General features: G+C 32.0%; 2 protein-coding genes across 8 annotated transcripts in view; one reads left to right on the top strand and one right to left on the bottom strand.

The window, feature by feature from the left end:
• LOC148623082 (PWWP domain-containing protein 2A-like) overlaps positions 1 to 6,136 on the bottom strand; it is a 12,538-nt gene extending 6,402 nt beyond the window's left edge. The window contains exons 1-2 of the mRNA XM_088573596.1: positions 5,946 to 6,136; positions 3,019 to 4,634 (exon numbers count right to left, since the gene is read on the bottom strand). Of these exons, the coding sequence (XP_088429722.1) occupies positions 3,026 to 4,634; positions 5,946 to 6,094 (1,758 nt within the window). The 5' untranslated portion in view covers positions 6,095 to 6,136 and the 3' untranslated portion in view covers positions 3,019 to 3,025. The remainder of the gene's footprint in view (positions 1 to 3,018; positions 4,635 to 5,945) is intronic.
• Positions 6,108 to 23,223, top strand: LOC148623081 (cyclin-J-like). 7 transcript variants are annotated; one of them, XM_088573600.1, is made up of 7 exons: positions 6,108 to 6,183; positions 6,642 to 6,729; positions 11,770 to 11,854; positions 13,423 to 13,772; positions 15,110 to 15,415; positions 17,047 to 17,206; positions 19,238 to 23,223. In XM_088573600.1, exons 4-7 carry the CDS (start codon positions 13,490 to 13,492, stop codon positions 19,479 to 19,481), a joined length of 993 nt encoding a protein of 330 aa, XP_088429726.1. In that variant the 5' UTR covers positions 6,108 to 6,183; positions 6,642 to 6,729; positions 11,770 to 11,854; positions 13,423 to 13,489; the 3' UTR covers positions 19,482 to 23,223. The 7 variants fall into 7 exon arrangements, with proteins under 7 accessions (XP_088429726.1, XP_088429727.1, XP_088429730.1 ...); XM_088573601.1 differs by lacking the exon at positions 11,770 to 11,854; XM_088573604.1 differs by lacking the exons at positions 6,108 to 6,183; positions 6,642 to 6,729; positions 11,770 to 11,854 and adding an exon at positions 12,290 to 12,310.

Genomic DNA, 23,223 nt, shown 5'->3' with positions numbered 1-23,223 from the left:
TATAAAACAAATATCCAGGAAACGACTCAAACATATGGCCCGCTGTATTAATACCTGTATTTATACCAATTTGCAGATATCTCATTATTCAGTAATGAATACCCCTAGCAGAAAGAAATGTGATGTTACCGTTACTATGCAAGCTATTTTCCTTTGACCACTGCCTTTAAATTTCTAATTGCAATCATAATGCTTGTGAATTTGTTCGTCAACAAAATTGTATCTTTTTGTAAATTGGAAACAGAACAATTTAGATCTAGAAGATGACATGAAGAACAATTAAATGTACTATTTATTCCACTGTATTTTCATTGTCACTTATAAAATTTACTTTTTAATCCATTTAGTTTATGACACAGTTGTTGGGATTTTCCATCATTACTGTAAAGACGCATTCTTATCCAATGCCAGCACCCCAACCTGCCGATCATAAGGTGTTTCAAACATCTATTTGGATCAACAGATTATCTAATGACTTATTTCAGTAATCCTGGCCATATTCTTCATCAGGAGCCCAAGCCATATCGATAATTTGTATGCATTCCTTATGTTGTAATCAAAATTGCTTTACAATGGCAATTGCTTGTGGTTTCAATTCTAGAGTGGACAGTATAAAACATTCTTTATTTTACAATCATGGCCCTATTACTGTAATGGCGCTGTCATATCCAATCCCAGTATCCCATTGTGAAATAAAGAATGTTTTAAACAAAAACATTTTGTTTATTTGACCTCACTAGTACCAGAACATGGAAAGCCAGAGCAAAGTGGAGAACTTAGTATTGGGAAGCTATACAGTGACACAAGAAGAAAAAAGATAACTTGGTCTATTGAATCATTTGTTGACACACGGAATGAATGACATTAAATGAAGGAAAAAAAATAATGTTGATTTCTTGATGGATAAAGGCAATTTTTTTTACCTTTCAAGTTTTTATGATGCAACTATTTTTTATGTGTGTACTGATCCACATTTGCATAAACAGTAAAAATAATTATTCCTTATACATGAACGCATAAAATATTTTTAGTGACTTTTTATCATGATTATTCTGTAACATTCGAATGGCAATAAAAATACACATTTTTGTTCATTTCAGGTAATAGTTGCAATGTTCACTCTCTCTTGGTTTAAATTGGTTCAGTAATGTCAGACAATATTTAAAAAAAAAAAAATGGCAAAAAAATGTTGAAAAAGGGCAATATCTCCAATATGGCTTAACAGATTTAAACAAAACTTTTTCTATTGGTAGACCTCATCCTGATAGAATTTGGCTAGACCTAATGATTTAGGAGATAAATGGGAAAAACTTAGTCTGACCACTATTTCTATTATTAGTAACATCTGCCATGTTTTACGACCTATCAAAAATCCCCAGAACAGTTCTATGCAGAATACCCCAAGGAATATTCACACCTTGTTTATTTCTATTTGGTAAAGTAGTGTCAAAGAAAAGTTATGAAAAAATCGCTAACGATGGACGCCTTCGGCCAGGTAAGCTAAAAAAGGGGGAAAAAATCTGTTTCAAGGGTCATAACTCCTACATCAGGTGAAAAATCAGTTTTTTTTTTAATTTTGGCATAAGCCCGACTCATGATGGTGAACAATACTATCCCCTGTCAGAATTTTACAAAAGTTTTTTTGAGTTATTTGCAAAAAAAAATGTATTTTGACTCCCATGTTATTACTTTAGTAACAGCATCCATGTTTTTTGACCTTTCGAAAATGTTGAATGATCAGTTTGTGCAGAATACCCTAAGGAACGACTATGCCAAGTTTCACTCCAATTGATCGAGCAGTTTCAGTGAAGAAGCTGTTTGATAAAAGCTAAAGACGACAGTCGAAGACAGACACAAAGTGATGACAATAGCTCACACAGCCTTTAGGGTAGGTCAGCTAAAGAGACGATTTTTTTAGGTTGTGGTCTCCTATGGTCCCTTATAATTAAAAAGACTGTAAAAATCATTCCCAGTCTTCCTTTTGTGGTATGGCACCTTGTAACACGACTATAAAAAGATTCATTCACTAATAATTAAGTTATTGTCTGGACATCAGGAAAATGCAATGTTTCTGGCCAACCTTTCTGGCCCCTTATATGTGTATCTAAAAAGTTTAATCTTTACCCAAAAATCAGTCCAAGTCTGATCACTGGATACCATTGTGGTATAGAACATTGTAGAACAACATCATTATTCCCATGCTTTTATTGGAGTAATATAAATGCTTGTTTTAGCCCCTTTTTTCTATAATGGTTGGGGCCATAACCCCTGAGCACCCAAGATTTCTTCAATTAAAGAGGATTTGAGAAGGACCTAAAGCAAATTTATTTTCGCACTCATCTAAATTTTGGTCATGAGAATGGGGCTTAAATATAGAGAAAATTATATGAAAGAATACAGCAATTTGAAATATATATATATTATCTTACATTCCTAATCATATAAAAATGTGATGTCGCCAAAGTAAATTTGATGTTGCTCATAAGACTGGAAAAATCAAATTAGTATAAATGTACATGTACTTCCACTTTTGGGGAACAGTTAATGAACCCTGTTGTCAGGTGATTTTTTTTTACCTCATTGGATAACTTTTATGGTTGAGAATGACATATTATTTGTTTAACTAAACTCTAGGCACCGTTATTTCACAATACTAAGAAATAGTAAAATATCTTTTAGCTTTTTGTTTTTTAACAAATTTCCTATATGTCCTATGTAGTTTATTGTGTAAATTATGTACTTATTGTCCAGACACAGCAAAGTTCAAGATATTACTAATATGCCATATACATGTATGGGTATTGAATCTATAGCCCAGCCACAATAGTATTTTCAAAACTATTGAATAACAAAATCTTTTTGACACTCTCTTTTCAGAAGTTTCAGGGGATCCAAATTAACACTGTATAGGTAACATGAAAAAATTAATCTTTGAACATAAGTGCTTTAACTGCCTATACTGCTATAGGACTAAATATATTAAGTGTAAAGTTATGATTATACATTATAGGTTTACACTTGCCTCTTATAAATCATACTCAGAAAAGTCTATATGATGTGTGTTTGTGAGACTCTGTGCGGCAATAGTAGCTTGTTTTATTGCCATTTTGTAAGGACCACGTTTCTTTTTATTATATTTGAGCTTGAAGTCCTCAAGAAATGGGTACAAGTCTGAACACTGAATGTGTGACATAGTGGAAGAACCAAACCATGCTAAATGAGCAAGCTGCCGTAGAACTATTCCACTCTCCCGTGAACTAACAGTTATTGATAACACTCGTCCAGGCCACCAAGGAAATCCTTTGATTTTCCCCCACACAATATCTCCTACATGAACTGTCCTTCCATCGGACTTAATACATTTAGTCACATCTCTTGTTTGTATTTTCATCATAAGAGGTCGAAGTACTTCAATATTTTCATCTCCAGGAGGACCATCTGCCTCATCTTCTTCATTGTCATCAGCACTACTCTGACTGTCCTCATTAACAACCCCTGAACTATAAGAATCCCCATTATTTTCATCTCCACTTCCAGCGGACAAAATAACATTGTCATCACTTTCTGACATGGAAGTGTTACAATTATCACTCGAGACACACTCACTGGCTTCCTCAATAGATTTCTCTCTACTTCTAAGTCTATATTCTTTCCGTGGTACATACTCTATATTTCTTAAATTTTGTTGAGGAGACATCTTGATATTGTAAGTGTTATCAATATCTCTTCTTGGAGACAAACCTTTATTTTGTCTCCATGTATAGAGTAACCTAGGCCTTTGAGACATTAAAGTTGGATTATTATCACAGTTTTGAAGACTATCATTGTTTTCATCCACTTTTAACATTGTGTTATCATCGGATGGTGGAATTTCTTCATCATGTCGCCTTTTATGCTTTCGTTTATGTTTTTTATGATGATAAATGTCAACTGATGTAGTACCTGCTATTTCTGTTTCATTATCATTATTTTCATTCGCTTTTTCCTTTTCACGATCTTTCATTTTCAATTTCTTCACTTTTCTATGACTAGAGTCTTCACACTGATTTTCATATTTTGTCTCTCCTTTTGAATTGTCTCCCTTGTTTGCTGATGCATCTAATTCATCACTATGAAAACGTGGAGGTATTTTCAATACAGTTGAAGCACCTATATTAATTTTAATAAATGGACTAGCTTTGGTATTTGATAATTGAGTTTTATCAGATGATTTTTCTATTTTTACTGATTTTGTATTGATGTCATAGTGACATTTTAAATTGTGGTTACTATGTCTCTTTCGAAGACCTTCTTTAGCAGGAGAAGATACTGGTTTTGCTGTAGTTTGACTGAACGGTTTTGATTCTTGTTTAGAAACAGCAGTTATTGGAACAATGCCCTTTTCTGTCTCTTGACACATTGCCTTACATTTGTTACATAACATTTGCCTTGGTCTTAATCTAATGTGTTGTCTAGCATTTTTATCCTTCTGAACATTTTTCACTATGGCATTATCAACTGTTTTGCCACTATTTTGCATGTATGTATGTCTGAAATAAGTAGCAGGTGCTTCAACATTATTCTCATCACTATCTTGACTAATGGCTATTGCCCCTGCGCCATGAGATTTAGTACACACACCATGAGGCAAATTTCTGAAAATAAAAGCAATACACATTATCTACAAAGACAACAAAATATATTTTATCTAAACAATCTTACAAGTTAGTCCACACCACAGCTGCCATGCATGACACAATACCCCAATACAATATACAACCATATTTTTTTTAGGTAATATAAAAACCGCTTTTAAAATATATTTGAGAATATAAATACCTACATATTCAAACACACATGAACATTTTTTTGAAAACCATAAGAAAATTTCCAAAATTTTTAAGTGTTAGTCAATATTTTATCAAGTGTAACATGCTGAGCCAGATTTTTATTGTGCTAGCTTTTAGAAACAATAACCGGCAGGTGGGCAGGGCAGGTCACCCACATGAACACATTATTCTTACTGTGAGCCAGCTAGTCATCACTCTATATAGAAACTGCATGCTTGATCCAAACCACAACCTCCCACATTCAAGCATTTTACCTCAATAAAATATGTTTTTGTGTGGTATAATTGCTCACTATGTTAATTAAACATACTTGAAATCAGCTATTTATGGAAAAAATTGTTTTTTTTATGAAAATTTCAACACTTCTAGCTACACAACGAAAGTTTGATAATCAATATGGTGTCAGTACTTAGAAATTAGTCACATGTAAAAGTGTTTTTCCAACGCCATATTGAATATTACAGACTTTTGTTGGGGAGTTAGAAAATGTTGTAATAAAACTACTTTTTTAGTGAAAAAACTTATTTAATATATATCTAAATAATATAGGAGGCAATTTTATTTAGGTTTTCTAATGTATACACCTGGTTTTCGGTTTTTCCATCTGGCATTCACTTATTCAAAGTTCAAAGCCTGTTCTTACTGTTCAGTCAAAAGAGGTACTAATAAATGCAATGAAAATTAAGATTTTATTGAGGAACAACACATATCTTTATTGTTGAGCACTGATCAGGGTAGTCTAGAGATTTCATAGTGGAAAGTACATTGTATTTCATATTGGATACTACTGAATGTTACACATAAGTGGATTAGATAATCTACATTCAGAACTGACACTCCCACAAACATGCTACCTGAATGAACTATAATTCTATATATATTATATATATAATATAGTTTAATTTTAAATTATTAAATATTATGTTCATTATAGTAGAAAAAAATACTCTAGGATATATCGGTTTCGCATAGCAGGTTTTCTTCTCGTTATACTCTCCGTCTTTTAGTTTATTTGCCAATATGCCTATTAATTTTAAAAAATGAATATAAAATGCCGAGGACCTGACAGATGTTTATATTTAGGTAATGCAGAAGAAAACCAATAGTATCATTTACCGCTTGTTAGAATCAAGCAAAACTCCTCTATATCTTCTAGCTCCATAATCAAGGCATACAATCAGTGCATCCTCAATTGCATCTTCTATGGTTACAGGAAGTTTCAACCCTTTCGAAATTACTTTATTTTGTCTTCTAGTCTCCGCCATATTTTACGGGAGCTCCATGGGGAAACGCATGCGCAAGTCAATGATCTTGTTGTTTTGACAGCTTTTTTGGATACTTTCAGTCTATAAAGGTATTTTCTGATGATCCTGACTACATGTTACGTTAAATCTGGTTGAAATAACGTGTTCGTTAGATATAGAGTTCTAAAACAACAACAAAAATCGTAAAAAATATTTATATGCAAGGGGGATAACTCTAAAATTATTTCGGGAACAGAAAAAGGGGGGGGGGTGTGTAATTACAGACATTGAGGCAAGTGAAGCAATATATATTGACATTCTATTGGTACTTACCAGTGTGCATATTATATGATGAGGTACACTAAATTCTTTATAAAAATCTCATTTTCCTTTCATACCTGACAATTTAAGTGTTTGAATAACTTTTATTACTGTTTGGATAACATAAGCCAACCACTGGTACAATTTTATAATTTAGAAGCAAAAAAAGGGGACAGAAACAAGTATTACTACAAGTTGAATACAAGTGAATTGATATCAGACTTATTAGGTGCCATATATATTGCAGGAATGTGAATTGATGGGGAATGCGGGGCCAGAAAAACAAGCATTTTCCTGATGTGCAGATAATAACTTTAGTATCTGTTTCTGTAAAGGTACGTCTTATAGTTCTCTGTAAGCACTTTAAAAACAGGAAAAGTGAGTGGTCTTTGACATTGTACCATAAGGTTCCATACCCCAAATGGAAGACTGGAGTCCTGCTTATTGGGTATTTGGGTAAAAAAGGGCCACTGTGATTCTGGTAAAATTCATTTTCTGTGTCAAGTATTCAATCTCAATCAAAGTTCAGAGAGATGAATCAATCCATACTTGTCCAAAATGTACTGCACCCTGTGAACCATTTTTATTATGTACAGAAGTTTTTTTTTTTTTCAAAGGTTTGTTTCCCCAAAATCAAGGAAACCTGTCTTTATGTTTGCTTCAATGTTAAATAAAAATTCTTTGACAGATTCATAGGGTAATTTAGAGATCATAAGTTGCCTCTGCCACTTTCAATTTTTTCAATTTTATGGGACTTTTTTCTAATATTCCCCACCTTCCACCTCTTTATGCTTCTCTTTGGGAGCACTTAGTTTTTACAGCTGTTAGCAGTGCGAATATCTGTCTTGTAAATTTCTTGTAACACAAATCTTGGCAGCCTTTCACACCTTCACACTAGAAATTTGTTATATCTGAGCAATCCTTCATTGGAACAATTAGAAACTTGATATGCGGCTTTAGCTCATAATGTGATGTTATTTGTGTCAGCCTTTTGGCAAATTTGATCAATTTCCTGGTTGCTAAAATAGTTCTGTTGCATATTTTGGGTTTTCAGTTTTTCATTGTTCAAAACTTAATTCAAAACCCTTAACTTGGAATGATCAAAAATTTGTTAGAAAGCTTTCAAATTTGCTTTGAAGCCTTGATATTGTTACTTCTATTGTGTTTGTGACTTCAGACTTAGTGCCACATCCGCTACATTTTTTAGGTACACAGTGTAGGCCATACCTTGTATTTATAGTCTGTATAGATTTTCTAATTTTTATCCCAGAGATGATGTTGAATGAACTTGCATTAGAATTGGAATTAAAAAGCATAGGTCACAAAACTTTTCATGATAACTGAGCATATGCACTGGTGTTACATTTTGATTTTGAACCATACATTTCATTTCTTTAATATCTATGAAGGAAACTCCTTTATTCTGTGTCTGAAATGTATACCTTGTCAAAAATTAACCATAATTTCATCAAGCTTGAGAATAGTTTCTAAACACCCCCCCCCAACCTTGAGATATACAAAGATCGGATATAAATTTGATAATTGCCCTTACTGATCAGGGTTTGATATTTGCAGAGGAACATACATGTAGCTCATTTAGTTAACCAAAAAAAAACCCTTTTTTTTCTTGTTTCTTAAGGGCAATGACTGTTATGTATTTGAAGTTTATAATCCTTGTTATTGTTACTTTCATATTTCTAGAGCTTGCTTATAATTTTTTTTTTATCTATTCATTTCCACTTTTATTTGTTGAATAAATAAGTTGGACTTAAGTAACATCCCATGGGATTTAAGACAGTTGTTTATTCCTTAACCCATAGAAGACAATGTAAAAACTAAGGATTACTAGCAGTTTAAACCAGTTTAAACCTACAAAAAGTTATGTCCCCATTGTATGTAAAATCAATCCCAATTCTTCCCATACAGGGTTGAGAACCACAGTACATCATAGGGACACAACCCATGTCATGCTAAAAACTTCTTTTAAATATATATTTTTTTAATTTCCATGTACTCTATGAGCAAATCAATGTTAATACCAAAAAATGCTATTCTTACAATTTGATAACAATATTATAATTATATCCCTTATGAATGTCTAAATTTCATAGTATTATATTGTAAAAAAAAATGAATTCATAGATATGGTATAATGGAAAAGTTCTTCTTTAATCCATAGTGTCTCTTATTGTGGAAGCAGGTCTAGTACCGGTAGCTGCCCAACTCTGGTCATCTTCCCATCTGTTTTTTCTATTAAAGGGTACACCTACTTTGTGTAATCTGTAACTCAAAAAGCATTTACCCAATAGTATGGCAACTTTTTGCAGTGTTTACATATATATTGAAGATTTGCACCTCTTATTGTGGAGAAATTTGACAAATATTTTCCTGCATTTTTAGCATGAAGAACTAATCGGCCATTTATTATCACTTTATGTTGTTGAGGGTACCTACTTTGTGTATTCTGTTATGCAAAAAGTATTTACCCTGGAATTACTGAAAATTTGAACAACTCTACCATACATTTTGAAGATACTTCCCAGTAGGTAATTCAACGTTGAAACAACATTATTTTTCAACCATTTTCACCCTTTGAATCAATGTTGAATTTTAATTTCATGTGAAAGCTGCAGTGATGTTGAAGCTTTAAGGTTGCCGCAGTGTTGAAAGTTGTTTGTATAGTCATTGAGCTTTGAACCCTCCTGTCGAATGTTTAGCTGCTCCAACCAAACTTAACATTGATGTTAATACAAATTTGAAAAATAATAATACAAACAGAACAAAATAAGCAACAAAATATGTTAATGGCTACATGCACTACATTCTAGAACTCAGATATTTATGAACCTACAAGTGTGTGTGTGTGTGTGTGTGTGTGTGTGCTCATCTTTGGTTTTCTTAAACAGAATATTTGAAAAAGATTTAAACGAACAGACTAAGATTCATTCTTAGACATTTTACTTATATGTACATTTATATAACAATTTAAACACAGGTCTTCATCTACACTGTTGAAATGATTAGTGTCTCAGTGAAGACATCATATGGAGCGGACTGTTTTCTCTTTATCAGATAAATGATATAACCACATCTGTTTCTAATTGGGTCAAGATCATTTCTGAATCACAACAATGTGTATGATAGATTTGGTTTATCCAATCAGTCATATCAAATGGTATGATGTTAAATTATAAATCAGTGATTAAGTAATTAAAATGTAATTTTATTTAAATGAAACAACAGGAAGAGTACACATACATGTATCAAAGATAAAAAAAAAAGCAGCATTAAAAGAGAAATAGATTAAATTTAAGTAGAAGCAATTGCTGTTGACTACAAAGATAGATGGATTAGACATCAACCCCTATTCAATGTTGATTCTAGTTGCAAACTCAGCGTCATTTTCCTAACTTGAATTCAATGTTGAAATTATTAACCTTAACTCAATGTTGATTCAACATTGAAAATATCAACTTTTAATTCAATGTTGATTCAAGGTTACAATTTCAACATGGACAAGTCAACCAATATTCAACGTTGTGTCATCCTCGCAATGTCGACATGGAACAATTGCAAGTCAACCAATATTCAACATTGTTTTCCTGCTGCAATTTCAACATTGAAAAAGTCAACAAATACCCAACGTTGCTTCAGCATTGTAACTTCAACATTGAACAATTCCTTTTTACCAACAGTCAACGTTGTTGCAATATCCACAATAAAATGTTGAAATACATAACGTTGTTTCAACATTTGAAGTAGGTTGTTCAACATTTAACCTTATTTCAATCTGATTCCTCGTTGAAAGAATGTTGAGTGCCGCTGGGTTATGTGTTGACAAATATATGTGGACATGTATGGGTCTTTGGACATAACTTTACAAGCATCCATATGACGAACTATAGAAATACCCAAGAATACCCCAGAATACTCAAGAATACCCAAGAATACCTCAGAATATACATTTGAAACCTCCAATTTGATTGAAATATAATGTATTTGATGAAAGATAATGTTTATATTCATTTTTTTCTGGATTTTTCTCCCGACAAACACCCGGAATTTATCAGTGTGACCAGTTACGCAATGCTAATTATGCATGATAATTGATTTGTTTTCTTTGATGTATGTTGACTTCGATCATGGTGATGTATCAATAAAACGAAGTATTCAAGAAAATGTTTGCAATTTAAATAAATAAGTTAGTGCTGGCCAGGCGCTGCATTATCTTTTGATGTCATGGTCAGGTTACAATGTTCGGTCAAGCGAATCCATGCTGGATGCATTTAACCGTTTAACTGTTTTAATATATATATATTTTTAATTTTCTTTAAAAAATATCACATCTCAATAGAAAATATATGTTTTCTATAATTATCATGATTATTCTATAATATTTTGGGGTTTCTTGGGTATTTCTATGGACCCTCCATATGACCCTGATATTCATGTACATGTATGTTCAAATGTCTTTCAGCTCATTTGAATATAAATGAATTCGCTTCTACATATGTAATAGATGAAATGATTCTTATAGTGTCTGAAGATCAAAATCTTATTTTCTTGAATGAAATGTAGAAAATGATAAGTAAAAAGAACAAGATTTTACTGTGTCGTCTATCTAAGATAGTACTTGTTTTTAAGTTGTCTTTATTGTTTAGCCCCACCTATGGGGGCACCAAGTATTACTGTTGAGTGTGTGTCTGTACACCATCTCAATCTTATTTTTTACTTAAAATGATTTTTAATATTGACTTGAGATATAATGACAAAATAGGATATTATTCATACAGACATGTGTTAGTAATTTCTTTTGTGTGTTTTAATATCCATTTTTCTGTCACACATTTAATACCCTGAGGATTATTACACTGCTAAGTGGCCATGTTTCCTGGTGTCTTTCTAGCTTCCAGGACCTTATTATACAACCTAATTAGTATGATTACTGGTAAGCTGTGATAAAAAGGAATATAGTTGTTGTAGAAAATAATACCAGGTTTAAGTTTAATGAAATTGACTCATGAGTAATCATGAGCTGCATGTTAAAATGGAGATTGAGAATTGATTTTTTGTAACACCAAACTTTATATTATACTAGTTATTGAGAAGGTGAGGGTTGAATATTTTTTTAAATTTATAACCATGATTGAGTATTAAACTTGGAAGATTTTTAAAAACATTTGATGAAAAAGTAACACCTGTATAGAACAAACTCCTATGGGACTGCCTTAAAAAGTTAGATGGTTTGTACAGAATGTCATTATTAGTTCTGATAGTGCTATGGTTATTTCTTTTGCCTTATTTTATTATACTTTAATTGATATTACATGGTGTTTTTATGAAAAATCTTGAAATTCAGTTAAATTATGTTTCAGGTGCTAAAGATAATTTGTTTTGGAGGGATTTATTTTCCTTTTGAAGTGAAAAAAAAACACCAGAAAATGTTGCTGAATAAAAGTTGTAAGTTATGATGAGTAATCTTTATAAAAATATTGAAATTTTGAAAATGCATGCATACCATTGACTCTGGTTAAGACTGCCATTTGGTGGCTTTATTGTAATACATGTTTAAAAGTACAAATAAGTTCAAGTATTTTATTTGGAGACATAAGTCTTCTTACAATTATGTTTTAAGTAGTGCATTGTAAGGAGGGGCATGTCACTGATTAAATTAATCAATAAGAAGGTCTCATTGTTGTTAACTTCTTTTATCATTTATTTTCTCTGAAATTGTCATGCTAATTACCACCAGGGGTGATAAATCAACATGTGAAGTAATAAATCCTCAGGGGTGTTATTTGACACTTACTCTTCATTTAATGTTATATAATACCACATCATTTCATCAATGATTTCTACAACATAGTCAAGTTGAAGAATGATATTGATGTCAGGGATCTTTAATATTAGTATTTTGTAAGTGTGACTTTTAAAATCTATATTGTGATACATATAATGTTACTTTTCTATAAAATTCTGTTTTACTATTGAAATAATAAATCTAAATATATCTACTATAACCATATCTTGTGTTGATGGTGTATTGTTACGGCTTAAATGGGCAAAAAGATCAAATCTAAAAATTGCCTTGTTATTTCTTTTTTTATGATATAAATGTATTGTCAGATGATATCTCAATATAGTAACTAATGAAGTTAATAATATTAGACATTTTATTCAGTTCAATTGGGATTTCACTACAATAAGCATTCATGAATACAAACATATTTATATTTGATTAAATTTGAATTATTGATTTAAGATTTATCAACCAAAGTACTATTTAATGTAGAGTTCAAATTAGCCTTATCCTAATTACAAAGTCTGTTTACCCAGATTAGATTATTATGATCCTCTGACAGAACAGACCTATTGTATGAACTGGAAGATAGATTGTATCTGAACATAATGACACTTTTTATCAAAATCTCAACATGATGTTTGCCCACAGCTTGGCTTTCACAGTTCACATGTCCATTCTTATGAGACACAAAGGGATTGCAGTATGTCTTCAAGGCAATGAGAAAGGTTCACAATCAGCTGTTAAACTTTGATAATTTATTTCCTTCAAATTGAAAAATATTTTTGTAAAGATCAAACTTTGTGTTGCCAGGATGTTTAGAGAGCTTTAAGAAGCTTTGATAATAAACTTTAAGAGGTTTGTTATTAAAGGAAAATGTTATCACTTAGTGTTCACAATTTAAGGAAGGGATTATTATTAAAAAGATTTTTGGCTTAAGGTGAGAGAGTAGAGGAACTGACGTCGTAAGTGTGGTTGTGACAAAGAAAACTATGTTATTATTTTTTTGTTCATGGAGCATGTGGAATTAATATGAAAAAGGTAGTGAAAATGTTTATTTTTAATTGTGTTATGATTTGTTGCAAGGTTTCCTTTGAAATATGAACATATGGTGCAAGTTTATAGTTCTAATCAATGTGGTGTAAGGACTTAATGCATGACTGACAGCTGAGGAAAAACCATTTACATCTTTTTTTCACTTTTGTACTAATTTAACTGTTCTTTTCAGGAACTTGCTGATACAGTGAAAGGAAGTAAAAGACAATAAATGTTACGGGTTTTTATAGAAGTGCACGATGTCAATGACTGTAGAATGGTGGAAGGACAAAGTTGCAGAGGATATATACGACACAATGAGAAAGAAAGAACAATATGATTATCCTATTTATAAAGCAACATCAACTCAAATGTGGGCCAGAAGACAACTTGTTGATTGGATTTCAGTGATCGTTGAAAATTTTAATTTAGAAATGACATCCCATCATCTGGCTGTATACTTAATGGATTACTTCATGGAGAAATTGGAAGTGGAGTCAAGTCATTTGTACCTCCTAGCTATGGCTTCCTTATGTTTAGCAGGTAATATCTATAACTTGAGGTCACCAACAGTCATACCTAGTACCAAATTCTTGTCACATTAATAAGGTATTACCATGATAACCTGTTTTGAATCATCATATATTAGATTAAATTTATTGAATGCTGTCACTAAAAGAGTAAAAAATGAACAGATAAAAGTGGAGAAAGATTGATTTGATCATTATTTGTCTGAAATGTGATAATTATATGGTGGTTATACACGGTATAGGGCCTGTAAAGTGTATTTAATAATGAAGGGAATATTACACCTTTTCAGATATCTTCAAATCTTATTAGTTAAAATCCCATCCAACATTTTAAGAGGATTAAGCCCATCAAAAGAATTATATTTAATTTAAATACTTAATGGTTTTGAATACTATCTTTCTACTAATGGACAACAATAGTCTTTCTACTAATGGACCACAAATAGGTTATAAATACAGGTATTGTATCATATATCTTAAGTGCTGTACAATCTAAGAGGCAGCTAGATATCTGAAACTTTAGTATTTAGCATGAATACTTGTAAAACCCAAAACAATGGCTACTTGGAAATGTGACTTATTTTTATACGCCTGTCAGTCTATCTGTCTGTACATCCATCTGTTGTCAAGACTTTGTACAATAACTCCAAACTTTGGTGAATTGTTCATATTGATGGAAGAAAGCGCCCTTTAATTTTACATTAATTTTGAACGTCCAGGTTTGAGTTATAGTCTTATAGAAACTTTATTCTTTGTTTTCATGATCATAGGTTCCCTTTCATTTTCTATAAAATTTCGATTTCATGTTTTTGATTTTTGGCTCTTTTTCATAAAAGAGCAGGGTGGTTTTTCCGTTTTCGTGCTCTATCTGAAAAGTGCTTTCAGCAAATCTTTTAGATATTCTTTGCATTCATTGTCATAGGCTCTCTATGGAAATGTGACTTAGTGTATTTTTATAGGCCTGTCAATCTCTAACATTTTGATTTCATGTTTTTGATATTTAACACTTTTTCATAAAAGAGCAGGGTGGTTTTACCGTTTTCATGCTCTTGCAGAAAGCTCTTTTAGCAAATACCACAAAACTTTTAGATACTTTTTTTTTGTATTCTTTGTGTCCATTGTCATAGAATCTCTTTCGTTTTCTTTAAAATTTTGATTTCATGTTTTCAATTTTTGGCCCTTTTTCATAAAAAAGTGGGGTGGTTTTTCCATTTTCGCACTCTAAATGAAAAATGCTTTCAGCAAATGCTAGGAAACTTTTATATATATTCATTTTTGGTCATAGTCACATTCACAGTTTAGCTACTTTTATTTAAGCTTTTATTCTAATTGATGACTTTATTTTATTAGTTAAGTATGAAGAACATTGTGAGAAGAGACCAAGACTGTGTAATTTGAACTCCTTAATTCCATCTCATGGATTACTGAACATAAGACAATATACAGCTGGAGAGCTTCGATCGATGGAATTATCAGTGCTAAGTTACTTTAACTGGAACTTGTCTATACCAACATGTGCTCAGTTTTTACCCTACTACTTGTTAGTGGCTGTTGATAAAACAGACTTGAGAAACGGCATTCCTATTTCTAATAAGGACATGGTGGTATCATGTTTGAAGAAACATACTCAGTATTTCCAAGAAATCTCATTACAAGGTTTGTTTGTACTGAACTATTTCTCATATTTATTAATTATATAAGTTGACATATCATTTCATTATTATTAAAGAAATGTGATGTATCTAGATTGTATTCCTTGGAAAGAAAAAACAATAGCTTGTTATGTATTTTTCTCAGAAAAAATGTTTTTTACCCAATATCTGCTTTTTTGGGGGGACGAAATACGTTTAGTTGTGCACTACACTGGCTGTCAGTTATTAGGGGTAGGTTTACCAATCTTTTGAATAATAAGAATAAATTATGTGAGGAGGAATTTATAAAACTGCTCCTCAACCAACAAAACTTACAAGAAACCAAAACTACTTGTTTACAAATGTATTAAAAAAAAATGGTTTTCAAAACAGGACATACATTTAGACTTCAGAAGTTTGAAATTCTCTTCTCCTCAGATGCTGAATACATTATATGTGAATATTTTACAGATATTGTTGATAATAATTCCCTCTTTAAGTTTCTATACCCTTTATTTGTTATGCTACATGTACTTGGATTACACATCACTTGTGCTCTTATCTAATACATTTGATTTGATGTGTTTTAGAATCTAAAATTAATGGATAAGACTTGAGTAATGGGAGATAACTCAATGTTTTCTGGATAAACTGGAATGCAAAATAATTGCCCTGTTTGTTTATCATGTCTGCCTTATTATACTCTAATGTTACTGACCAGCTGTAATCTGTTTGTATGAAACATGTTTATCAAAATTTGTTCAAAGTTTATATGTAAGTGGGTGTCACTGAACAGTTATCATTAGAAACAGTAGTTGATTCTCACCATACTGGACAACAATGTTAGATAATATGTCCCCTAACTATCTTCATTTTGATAATACCTTATCCTGTTTTTGATATAGCTGGCAGCTGAGACTACTTGATTGGACATGTAACATTTTGCACCAACTGTCACTGACTCACATATTTATTCATTAACTGATATGAATTATTGAATAAATGAGATTAATTTAACATAATAAACATAGAATACACCAGATGACTGTATCCAACATAATCTACAATATAGCTTTATCATAAATTTTCTTGAGACACATTGTATAAATACTCGAGATATTACTTTTACATATTGATTTCTAATCCAATGTATGCAGATTTTGTTCAAGTAACTATAAGCCAAAAATTTGACAAACTAAACTTGTATAATAATCGTACCAATAATGATGTATAATGAAATAATAATTAATCATCGTAATTATTTGTTTAAAGGTAGATAATTCATGATATTTCAAGCTGATATAATTATATTTTTACATATTTTATTTATTATTAACCCTGTTACAAGATTAGATCACCTTTTTAATTGTATTTTAGCAGTATGGTAGTAAAATGCAGATATTGCTAAATATTAGAATTCTTAAGATGTTTTTTTAATCAAAATTTCACACTGTTGGTTAAAATGAATCTATGGCTTTTTAACGTCTGGTCTTCATTCCTTGATCAAGTTCTTTAATTTTTACTAGAATCTTGATTCCATTGATTGCTCTTTCAGTTATATAATTTATAAATTAGTAAGAAATAGATGGATTGTTATACATATGTTTACTTTAAAAGTCACTTGCCAGTTCTCTAATTCTCAGTTTTCTATTTCAGAACACACATTTCGTAACTACCTCCCATCTTTGGTTGCTGCATCATGTATAGCTGCCTCAAGATTAAGTCTAAATCTTACTCCATCATGGCCTAAAAGTCTGGAGTTGATGTCAGGATATTATTTAGAAGAGTTGTTACCCTGTGTTCATTTGATGATCAGGTATAATTTTAATTTTGTTAAGTAAACATACAAGATAAAAGTTAGGGAAGGCACGTCTGTATGCACAGGCCGAAAAAAAATAATGTAGTGCTTTCAGTCACCTCTCTAAAAATTTTTAGGGTCGGTAGATAGGGATGTTTTTTTTTTTTTAAATGAAATAAGTGTGGCACCAACTCAAAATACAATAAAAACCAAATCTGCAAGTATTAAGCATGTAATAGACCGAGAGCACACTAACATGTGTGTTTACAATTGATTCTAAATACATGTATGAACAACCAGTATTTCTAACTTCTTGTTTTTCCATCTAGGATAGAAAAAATATCTTTGGCTTTATTTTCTTCTTTTTTTTCCCTGTAAAACTGTCAGCAGGCTTTTTAATTATCTTTTTTTTTCAAAATCAAAAATTAAAACTTTTGGGTAGGCTGGTCTGAAGATTGGTTGGTAGGGTGACAGGAAAGGTAATTTTTTAGGACACATACAGAAAAAAAAAACCCAAAATTAAAATAAGATAAATATTGTGGAATGCTTTTGTCAATCATTTTTAGAGGGAAAAAAACACGGATACACAGATGCAGTTTTTCACATGATTTTCACCTGAATTGAGCAAAACAATTTGTAGATTGTGATCCAATGCATCCTCCCAAGTCAGGGTTTTGAGTCCACCCTTGCTCCCTCATCACTCATTCATATTTAATGGGTATCGCCCAGCCAATTCCGACTGGTTGCTTCTTCGGGTACGAAGCACCAAAGAAAATTTATTTGACATAAAATGTTGTGGAAAGGTAAACAATGATACGAGTAACTGATAGTTGTAAGATGTCACAAATGATTCTATATGACCAAAAAATGATAACTGTAGATTCTGTTTAGAGTCTTTAGCGGAAAAAAATTATGTTATGTGTATGTAGCCATTTTGTAAGTTATGGAAGAGTTTCTATTACGAGTGATTTGATTGGATTTTGGATCCGGGTTAAATTTAGGTAACTCATTAGATGGTGCTGGACGATACCCGCTAAATATGAATGAGTGATGCCAGGGGTTTGAGGGAGCGAGGGTGGACTTAAAGCCCTGACTTGGGAGGATGGATCCAATGGTATCAAATCTCCACCCGTAATTTTAACACAGAAATTATTTCATGAATTTTACATGAAAATCACAAAAATTTTATGTTGAATTCATGTGAATTGTATGGGAAGCCTGTGTAAGTCCTTTGAGATTTAAAAATATTTTCTGTTCATATTTCATTAATTTGTGAACTGGTAATTACACGAATTATTTTTGAAAAAGATAAAGGCAAGATTATCTTTGAAGTCTAAGCATCGTATAAAAATTTAAATTCAGCACTTGCAGGGTACACTTAGATAAAAGCAACATGATTTTCTCTAATCCATAACACTATCAAAATAATGGAAACATTATCTTCATATTCCTTAATTTTTGCCCTCTGTGTATAAAAGATTTCATTTGACACGCATGTGAGATAAATTTGTTACATGTGTTCATATTTGTAAATATGGCGATTTTTTTTACCCCTCGGGTATGCCTCAAAGCCTATGTTGGTACTTCAAGTGTGATAAATCTGCTTATCTATGGTTATGAACAGTGTAAGTAACTTATAACATCTCCATGGAAATTATTTAAGTTGTAAAAAATACTGCTCTGTAAGCCTTTTCTAGCATCTGGTAGTTAGGTCTATTAGGACCATGTTATTCTCAAGACTCCAAAACTTAGTAATACTTAGAAGCAAGAGACCTGTAGTCAAAACTAACCACACAAAACCTTCCTTATCCTCAACATAACTTCTGCTGGTGTGCTCCATATACACACTTGGTGAAAATATATTATTTGGTGATAAAAAGTTTTCTATTGTGCATGAAGATTTCCAAATAGTCAATGATCTGATGTCATCAATAGTAATTAAAAGATTAGTTATAAAAGTAAATTCATTTTTTTTATAATTCTAGTCCGACTTTAATATTGTTTGATTTTTTTCACTGTTACAATGTTACTAATAGTACTATTTTACAGGTTACAACAACAAGACAAACATCAACATTCTGACATACAAGTTGTGCCATCCCATCCTACATATTACCCTGTGATACACAGCCCTGTGATTGACAGTTTTTATCACCAACAAAGCCCTGCAATGGACAGGTTTTATAAACAAAAATCTTACATGGATTTTGGTGCTTATCATGACACTTACTCCAAATCCACAATGTATGCTCCTGCCAAGTCTCAAACTATTGCTGTTGGTAGGGAGTCCTGACATAAGTGCTAATGACCAGTACTTCGGAGTACCTGTATGCTGGAATATTCCGATGGATGATATTATAAGTGTATTGTGATTCAAACTGAAGGAACAGTTTCCTATTACATGGAAATTAAAATGACTAAATAATTATCTACCTTATTTAAACACTGTTAGACAATAATGCTAGGATGAAGTAACAAGATGAGTTGTAAACTTCTCAATGTTAATGGTACATGTATACATGTAACAAGACGAGTTATAAACTTTTCAGTATCAGTGGTATACATGTAACCATAGAGTTGTATACTTCTCAGTACCAGTGGTATACATGTAACCAGATGAGTTGTAAACTTCTCAGTATCAATAGTAAACATTTAACCAAGACCAGTTGTACACTTCTCAGGACCAATGGTATACATGTAACCAGACCAGTTGTAAACTTCTCAGTACCAATGGTATACATGTAACCAGACGACTTTGTAAACTTCTCAGTACCAATGGTATACATGTAACCAGACCAGTTGTACACTACTCAGTACCAGTGGTATACATGTAACCAGATGAGTTATAAACTTTTCAGTACCATTGGTATACATGTAACCAGACAAGTTGTACACTTCTCAGTACCAATGGTATACATGTAACTAGACCAGTTGTACACTGCTCAGTACCAGTGATATACATGTAACCAGATGAGTTGTAAACCTCTCAGTACCAATGGTATACTTGTAACCAGATGAATTATAAACTTCTCAGTATCAATGCTATACATGTAACCAGACCAGTTGTAAACTTCTCAGTACCAATGGTATACATGTAACCAGACCAGTTGTACACTTCTCAGTACCAATGGTATACATGTAACCAGACCAGTTGTACACTTCTCAGTACCAATGGTATACATGTAACCAGACCAGTTGTACACTTCTCAGTACCAATGGTATACATGTAACTAGACCAGTTGTACACTGCTCAGTACCAGTGATATACATGTAACCAGATGAGTTGTAAACTTCTCAGTACCAATGGTATACTTGTAACCAGATGAGTTATAAACTTCTCAGTATCAATGCTATACATGTAACCAGACCAGTTGTAAACTTCTCAGTATCAATGGTATACATGTAACCAGACCAGTTGTACACTTCTCAGTACCAATGGTATACATGTAACCAGACCAGTTGTACTCTTCTTAGTACCAGTGGTATACATGTAACCAAATGAGTTGTAAACTTCTCAGTACCAATGGTATACATGTAACCAGACAAGTTGTACACTTCTCAGTATCAGTGGTATGCATGTAACCAGATGAGTTGTAAACTTCTCACTACTAATGGCATACATGTAACCAGACAAGTTGTAAACTTCTCAGTACCAATGTTATACATGTAACCAGACCTGTTGTACACTTCTCAGTACCAGTGGTATACATGTAACCAGATGAGTTGTAAACTTCTCAGTACCAATGGTATACTTGTAACCAGATGAATTATAAACTTCTCAGTATCAATGCTATACATGTAACCAGACCAGTTGTAAACTTCTCAGTACCAATGGTATACATGTAACCAGACCAGTTGTACACTTCTCAGTACCAATGGTATACATGTAACCAGACCAGTTGTACACTTCTCAGTACCAATGGTATACATGTAACCAGACCAGTTGTACACTTCTCAGTACCAATGGTATACATGTAACTAGACCAGTTGTACACTGCTCAGTACCAGTGATATACATGTAACCAGATGAGTTGTAAACTTCTCAGTACCAATGGTATACTTGTAACCAGATGAGTTATAAACTTCTCAGTATCAATGCTATACATGTAACCAGACCAGTTGTAAACTTCTCAGTATCAATGGTATACATGTAACCAGACCAGTTGTACACTTCTCAGTACCAATGGTATACATGTAACCAGACCAGTTGTACTCTTCTTAGTACCAGTGGTATACATGTAACCAAATGAGTTGTAAACTTCTCAGTACCAATGGTATACATGTAACCAGACAAGTTGTACACTTCTCAGTATCAGTGGTATGCATGTAACCAGATGAGTTGTAAACTTCTCACTACTAATGGCATACATGTAACCAGACAAGTTGTAAACTTCTCAGTACCAATGTTATACATGTAACCAGACCTGTTGTACACTTCTCAGTACCAGTGGTATACATGTAACCAGATGAGTTATAAACTTTTCAGTATTATTGGTATACATGTAACCAGACCAGTTGTACACTTCTCAGTACCAATGGTATACATGTAACTAGACCATTTGTACACTTCTCAGTACCAATGGTATACATGTAACTAGACCAGTTGTACACTTCTCAGTACCAGTGGTATACATGTAACCAGATGAGTTATAAACTTCTCAGTACCAATGGTATACTTGTAACCAGATGAGTTATAAACTTTTCAGTACCATTGGTATACATGTAACTGGATGAGTTGTAAACTTCTCAGTATTAATGGTATACATGTATCAAGATACTCTGTTGCTGACTGAAGTTCTTAGTCTCAAAAAAGTTTTGTGGTTGTCTTCATTATGTTATATTGTTTCATTATCATTCATAACTTATTGATATAAACTCATTTTTCTTTACATGCAGAATAAACTCTAAGCTGATTACATGTATATGTCAAATGTAGGTTTATTTGTATCAAAATTAAATTCTTCTCAGACTTTTGGACCTTTAAACAAGTTGTGTAAGCCTTGAAAAACCTTAACTGATCTTTAAATTCAAGTTAACAAAGATAAACTTTTCTTATTTAATTCAAATGCACATTCTTCATTAGGATTAATTAAATCTGTCTTGTGGATATGTGTTTATTCCCTACTATTATTTCCTAGATCCACTTATTTTTTTGTACAATGTTTTCATCATAGTTCTTTAACCTATTTTAAAGCTATGAATGACGTCAGGCATCGATTATAATACTAAGTTTGAATATAAAATAATAGTGGTCAGAAGATTTTTATTCTCAAAATATGGAGATTTTTAAAGTTCTTAATGTTTTTTACAGTACTTTACTGTGTTTTACATGTCACTCAAGTTTCTATGTTTCCAGTACATGTATTTGGGGTCATATTTTTAAGTTGGTAGTGTTTTTGTAATTTATTACTTTGTAAGAGTCTTTCGAGCCATCAGGTTGCATTGGTTTGTTTTACTTATAAAAGGATAAGGGAGAAAAAGAGGGTCCAGAATCACTGAACTTTTATGTAAACTACAAATGTTCTTTTCTGAAAAGATGAAATGTGATCAGTTACAAATATGCATAGGAAATCTTGTGTAACTGAGTTTTAATTTTGTTGTTTGCCAAAATTTGTGAAGAGATTTTGTACATATATTTTATTTGTAAACATATAATTTAAATTTGTCTTTAACTTTGCCTTAAAAGAAATGAAGATTAGGCCAAATTTGAAGGGTGCACTATTCTGAATTATTTTTGTATACTGCCTAAGAAGAAAAACAGTTTTTTCCTTTTACTTTTTCTGTTAAACAAAATATGGAAACTTTTTTGTTTCATAAAGTATATAGATATTCATTGTAAGTTGATTTTTTTGGATATCTGAAGTCACAAACTCTGCTGCAATGCATTGTGTAATGAATAAAATAAGTGAATTAATAGGGGCATTAGAGTGTATGATATGTGATAAATTATTTTTAATAACCGTATTGTGTTCAGTTAACATTATTTTTCACAGTTGTTACCAATGTTATAAAATAAACAAAAAATGTTTCATGAA

The sequence above is a fragment of the Perna viridis genome, chromosome 3, assembly GCF_037379345.1.
Source record: "Perna viridis isolate PV_CMFRI_1.1 ecotype Kerala chromosome 3, ASM3737934v1, whole genome shotgun sequence".
Classification (NCBI taxonomy): domain Eukaryota; kingdom Metazoa; phylum Mollusca; class Bivalvia; order Mytilida; family Mytilidae; genus Perna; species Perna viridis.
Note: the sequence above shows the minus strand (reverse complement) of the source record. Positions and strands in the feature narration are given on the sequence as shown.